Source organism: Telmatherina bonti (genome assembly GCF_933228915.1).
Source record: "Telmatherina bonti genome assembly, chromosome: 2".
Classification (NCBI taxonomy): domain Eukaryota; kingdom Metazoa; phylum Chordata; class Actinopteri; order Atheriniformes; family Telmatherinidae; genus Telmatherina; species Telmatherina bonti.
Window position 1 is genome coordinate 33,758,253 of NC_136620.1, and position 6,108 is coordinate 33,764,360.

Below are 6,108 nucleotides of genomic sequence, written 5' to 3' on the forward strand. Positions count from 1 at the left end.
AGGAGGATCATTGTTGACAACTGTGGCTTGTTCGCAAAGTTCTTTAGCTTTACAACAATGAAAACGTAAATCACTTTTTTTGGGTAAAGCTTGTAGTTGTTGCCAGTTTAAGTTAACTCAGGTCACGTGCTTGTTAACTGGTAAGTGAACAGATTTAACGCGAAAACGTAGTAGACAATCCGAGGCTAAGCGCTAGGCTAGCAGAGATTAGCTAAACAAGACATGGGTGACAGCAGTGTTGTTCCGAGGTTTGGCAACATGAAAGCTTTACTCGGAATAGTTGCTGGAGCTGGTGCTTCTTATGGGTTGTACAAACTTATCAGCTTTAAGAAAAATAAAAGTGCTACGAATGAAAACAAGAACACTCAGCAGGGTGATGTAAAGGTGCAGCCTGGAAGCCTGCTGGCCAAAGTATCTGGACTGGATGTGATCTGTTCCCGACCAGGAGATGTGCCATCAGGTAAAACCATAACACAACACATATACTATTTTTTCTTTTTGTCTTGTTCAGCATTTAAGCAGGCAGAATGATTTTCTGGATGCTGTATTCTGCAGTGCAAATTTACTTTGCCAAGGGAATCATCATAGATGTAATGTTACCCTTGATATTCTGGATTCTTATTTTATTTTACTATTTATTTTGCATAATTTGTTTGTATTACAAAGTTTGTACTGCTGGACAGGACCGGAGAGGACAGAAGAGGGACAGAAAGAGAACCGAAAAGAGAGAACAGAAAAACACCTCGTAGAGAGAAAAAAGAATGAGAAAGAGAACAACCTACATAATTTTGCATGTACATAAGCACACATACACACCCATTTTTTACACTAGGGCTGTGACGATACGCTTTTGTCCCGATTCGGTTCCGATTTTTTTGGGTGCCGATTTGATTTAAATTGTGATTCTCACAATTCTTCAATATTGCTCATTTTTGTAGCTTAAAAACAGAATAAATGTATAAAACTTTTTTTTGCTCGTCATTTTTCTTGATTTCAATTAGGAAAAAACAACACAGAAGCCAGACCATCATTCTGCTGCTTTAATGCCCAAGAAGACAAGTATAAAGATCAATTAAAAAAAACAATAAAAATGACAAAAAATTTATAATGGATTTTTTTTTTTTTTTTTTTTTTTAAACAACAAAAAAAAAAATCGATTTTAAAATTGTGAAGCAAAAATTCCAGATTTTTGATTTTTCGATTATCACCCCTAATATACACACATCCATACACTTATACACACTTGAGTCATGAAGCCGTGAACTATCAGGAAAAACCTTGGACTCACAAGCTAAATCAGACACAGAAAGAAAACCAGCGATTGTTGGTAAATGAACCTGCAGACGACTCAGTGACTGTGTCACATGCAGAAGATACGGAGTGGAATGTGTTCAGAGAAGAGTGATCATGCCAATGTGACCCCGCCCACACACAGGCAGGAGGAAGCCCAGAAGCCCATATACTAATTGATAAAATTATACAACCCTTCCAATAAAGGGACTACCTCCTAAACATCTTAATTAAACACATGTTGAATGTAAAATCTTTAAGTAACATTGATATGTTTGGATAGCAGGGTTGGGCAGGACCATTCCTGCTGTAATCACCAAGTAATATCAAAGGTTTGACAGTATGCATTGTGTCAAAAGGGGACATCATCCACCAGTCACCCAACAATCTGGAGCCACAGCACTTGAAGATGCTGCTGTCATGTCTGCAGACGAGTGACAATCCATCTGACAGGTGTCGGATTCTTCTCACATTAGGAAATGCTGCTGCCTTTACTGTAAATCAGGTAAGCAAAATGTAATCCACTGTGAACTTAGTTTTTTTGGGATCTGTTTCTTAGGGCTCTGAGGTTTTTAACCCTAAGATGACAACACACCAACAGAAACTGAGCCAGTTGTCATAGTAACTGTGAACCTCATATTTTAGCCAATAGCTATATACTATAACAGTTTTGACGGCTCTTCCTCTGCCCGAAGCGGCTGAAAACTTTGATACCATGTGCATGACTGAACAAACATATATTGAAACACTATTTCTAGAAGTGGATGCTTTTAGAAAGAGATTAAAGACTATTTTTGAAATGGCCAATTTGACTGCCATCAGTGTAATGTGGATTTGTTCTTAGCTCAGGGCAATGTGCTACAAATACCAAAAGCTGTTTGCAATGTGGATGGTGACTTGTGACTGTGAAGCTTTATTTACAATGTCATTTTATTTGAACAGTAATATATGGTTAATGCTCCAGGACAGTGTAACTGGTTAGCAACCTGAAATTTGTATTCTTGTACACTTTTCAGTAATGAAACTGACCTCAGTATGCTTTGATGAAACAGTCAGACCTGTTTTAAACAATGAATACTGTTTTAAACTTTATTTATTGAATTGAAACAGAACACAATGTACAGAAACTTGGCGTAAAAATGACATTTCATCTCATAAAATCGTTGTGGAATCCAAACTTTTATCTTCAGGTGTTTCCTGAGTTTTCTCTTAAGTTACAGCTGACTAAAAATGTTATTAGAAAAAGATGTATAGTAATATGCAATAAGATTGTATGAGTATGGAAAAGGATTGAGTTGATAGAATTAATACTTCATTAACCCCTTACTTCATTACTGTTTTGTCATCAAATCAGGAAAAAAAACTTTTTAGCTTCATGGTCTTGCTTTGGGGCCTCTCACCCTCTTTACAGCAAGATATCAATAATTCTTACACACTGCCTATTTTATATCGGTGCAAGTCTTCCATTAGAAAAATCTATTCCTGTGAACGGACTTAATCCAATGTGAACTATTAACTTTGATAATTTGCTCTTGAATCATGAAACCAAAATTTTCATACTATGTTTAAATGTTTAAAGGTATATTATTATAAACCTGTTTTTTTTTTTTTTGTTTTTTTTTTTTGCCTTGGTTGCTTTTTTTGTTTCAGCCAGACATCTCGAAGTTCAGTAAATAACTTATGGCTTTATGGTGTTTGCACTTTTTTCATTTTTTTCTTTCTAAATTCTGCTTTATTGATCCCTCAGAATCTAATTCGGGAATTGGAAGGGATTCATATCATCGCTGGTTTCCTTTCTGATCCTGTAGCAGAAGTGAGAGTGCAGACTTTGAATGCTTTAAATAATCTATGTATGAACATCCAAAACCAGGAGCAAATAAAGGTATGTGGCTTTCATTGTGATTCTATAAAGCAGTTAAATAGTATGTTGCTGCTCCAGCGTTGCATGTTTTGAGGCCATTTTTATTTAAACCTTGTTTAGGAAAAAGAAATAACACTACTTTTGCAGGTTTATGTGCCACAAGTCCTGGAACTTATTGAAATGTCACCAGTGAATTCAGACCTCCAGCTTGGTGCTCTGCGGCTGCTGACAAACCTTTCAGTCACAGACAAACACCAACATTTGCTGAAGGGATCCGTGAAACTTTTATTGTCTCTGCTGGTTGTGAGCAATGAATCCTTGCAGGTTGGTCTGTGTTGTAGTACAAATATTTCCCATTTCAGAACAAACTATTGATCTTGAAGCAAATGATCACTAAATGTAAACTTCTTACTAAAACTTGAGTGAGACGCTTTGGGAAAATTGTAGCTTGAATTGGAAGCTTGTGCTCAGTATGACAAAATGAACCCTATTTGGTGCACTTTTCTTGTCTTTGCTTTAGGTTCAGACTCTCAGAGTCCTTGTGAATTTGTCATCTAACCCTGATATGATTGATGACATAGTTCAAGCTCAGGTAAGATTAGCAGGAGGGAAATGAATTCTTTATCTTGACAATCTTATGCAAGTCAACAAGCAATATTTTGCATGATTTCATATAACAAACTAAAATGGTTTCAACTTTGTACTAAGAAATAATATTAGTAATAAAAAAAATATTATTTCCCTGAATCTAATCTTGTGCTTTCTGCTGCAGGCACCAGCCTCTGTAGTTCTTCTGTTTGACGAACGGACAGCTCCAGCAGTGCTTCTGCGACTTTTAACATTTGCAGGGAACTTGAAGGCTTGGAGGCCTTCTGCACAGGTGGCTAATGAACTAAGGCGGAAACAGGATTGCCTCTTCCGGGTCATGTTGGATGAAACCTCTCAGCTCCACAGCAAACTCATCCAGCTGCTTTCACACCCTGACAAGGAGATTCAGACCCAAGTTGCTCGCATCTTAACGTAGACTTCCCCCTCTATGCTTCATGATTCACATCCTGATTTAGCTTCCAGCAAATTTTCCAAAGTCACAACTTAGCCACCCTTCAAGTTCTGAATTTGATATGCTAACATTACTCTTATACGAGAGCAGCAATGTGACCGATGTGGATACTCATACACAACTTTTATCCCCACAGTGTTGCTTTGATCAGTATTGCCACAACCTAAATGAACTGTTCCACTTCACTAGCCACTCCTCCTTGTTTTCTAACATCTTAGAGAAGCAATGTGTGACCAGAAGATGGGATGAAATCATTCATTCAGTAAAGAGACTAGAGTCCACCATGTCCCAGAGCTACAACTTTTCAAACTGTTAAATGTCCACAGTGCCCTCTCTTCTGAGAACTTCACCTCAAATCTCTGAAGATGTTTTTCAGGTGAATTTTCTGAATTTAACCCCACTGCCAAAAGTTTCTTTGAAACAATGTTTCAGAATGACCCAACTTTAGCATGAGACTGTATTTCCAGCCACCTCTGTGGTTCAGTCTGTTATCTGAAGATTTAAGAGGGTTTTTTTTTTCTTCTGCAAACCTTGATGTGAATGTGTGTACTACAGCTCCAGTCCTTGTTCGGGTATCAACATATTAGATTTCAAAGAGTTTTTTCTTTAAATAAATTTAAACCTTGATCAGTATTTTAATTTGATAAGCATGATGACTTTTGGTGAACCTAAAGGAGATTGTTTGCAACTCATTCTGTGATGCTGTAAAATGTTGGGGCTGAGTAGCTCGGGACGCCTTTAAAGTGAAGAGTGAATTGATTTGTGTGGGGCAACTGCATAATACCTGGGTGAACTTTGAGCTACTGCAGCTGCCTGAAAGGATCCATCAACGATATGGTCATGCTTTGAATGGTTCAGCTTGCAGCGAGCTCCTGCAAAGCCTCCTGGGAAAAGCTGGAGGAAGTTGGAGAGGAAGAGGATGTCTGGACTGTTATGATTGTTCTACAGCTGCTGCAAATATTCAAGCTCTGGTGTGGCTTGAAAACAATGTGGAACTGATAGTCTTCATAATCAGCTAGCCATGATTGTTGTATTTATTCTTTATCTAGGAAACGATTATGTATTTGCAGCAGTGATGAATGTGAAACAGAAGTCTCGTTGCCATATTAAGCTATGCAATAATAAGATGGCATAATAAGACAGAGCTTTGTGTTTAACTGTTAAACTGGAGCTGCGGATCCATGTGCTGACTTGGTCCGTATTTAGAGGAGATGGTTGGTGGGTGAGCTTGATAAATGTGACTTGTCAGAATGTGATAAATACAGGATTTTCTGTCATGGGTCAGTTCAGGTGGCCAGAAATGCTGCACTTTTTTGTTTGGACACCTGTTTTGTTGAACCCAGTCCTAAATATTTCTCAGGTGATGATAGTTTACCAGAATACAGCAGGATGCTGATTGACTTGTGACCCAGTTTATCTTATTTATTGAATAGAGTAGCAGAGCATTTTTCTTGTAAAAATAAAATGTTTGTTGAATTGTTCAATAAATACCCATTAAGATATACTATTGTGTTCATTTTTAAATATTTATTCAGGTTTGTTGACTTATAAACAGTATAAACAAACTTGACTTTCTTTTTTTCTGGAGTCATTTTTTAATATTTTGAGGACTTTTGGCAAACAAGTGGAAAAGAAAACATTTAAACCAAATTTATTTTTCTCCACTTTCCTCATTGAATGGATTCCATTTGCTGTTATGTAATGCTGTAGTTGTATATTTAAACATAAATCTGAACATCTTCCAAAGACAAGTTTAATATTATCATGGAAAAGTTTATCCATGTTTGGTAGCTGTTTTTTTTTTTTAAAATGGTTATAATTATATCGAACTAAAAGTTACCATAAAAAGATTAAAATGGTTAATAAAGAAGTGACCGAGTGATAAATAATTCAGATA

At 36.8% G+C, this 6,108-nt stretch overlaps 1 protein-coding gene across 1 annotated transcript; it reads left to right on the forward strand.

Moving 5' to 3' along the window:
- Nucleotides 1-54: 54 nt before the first annotated feature.
- Nucleotides 55-4,673, forward strand: armc10 (armadillo repeat containing 10). The gene is made up of 6 exons (XM_079247345.1): nucleotides 55-460; nucleotides 1,650-1,795; nucleotides 3,038-3,172; nucleotides 3,299-3,475; nucleotides 3,672-3,743; nucleotides 3,924-4,673. The coding sequence occupies exons 1-6, from the start codon at nucleotides 223-225 to the stop codon at nucleotides 4,173-4,175; spliced, it is 1,020 nt and encodes a 339-aa protein (XP_079103471.1). The 5' UTR covers nucleotides 55-222; the 3' UTR covers nucleotides 4,176-4,673.
- The last annotated feature ends 1,435 nt before the right edge of the window (nucleotides 4,674-6,108 follow it).

Bases quoted from the DNA above. Each gene is read 5' to 3' on its own strand.
- armc10 (XM_079247345.1), top strand. From the start codon at position 223: ATGGGTGACAGCAGTGTTGTTCCGAGGTTTGGCAACATGAAAGCTTTA. The intron at 1,796-3,037 runs GTAAGCAAAATG...TTGATCCCTCAG, and splicing joins CTGCCTTTACTGTAAATCAG to AATCTAATTCGGGAATTGGA. The intron at 3,476-3,671 runs GTTGGTCTGTGT...TCTTTGCTTTAG, and splicing joins TGAGCAATGAATCCTTGCAG to GTTCAGACTCTCAGAGTCCT.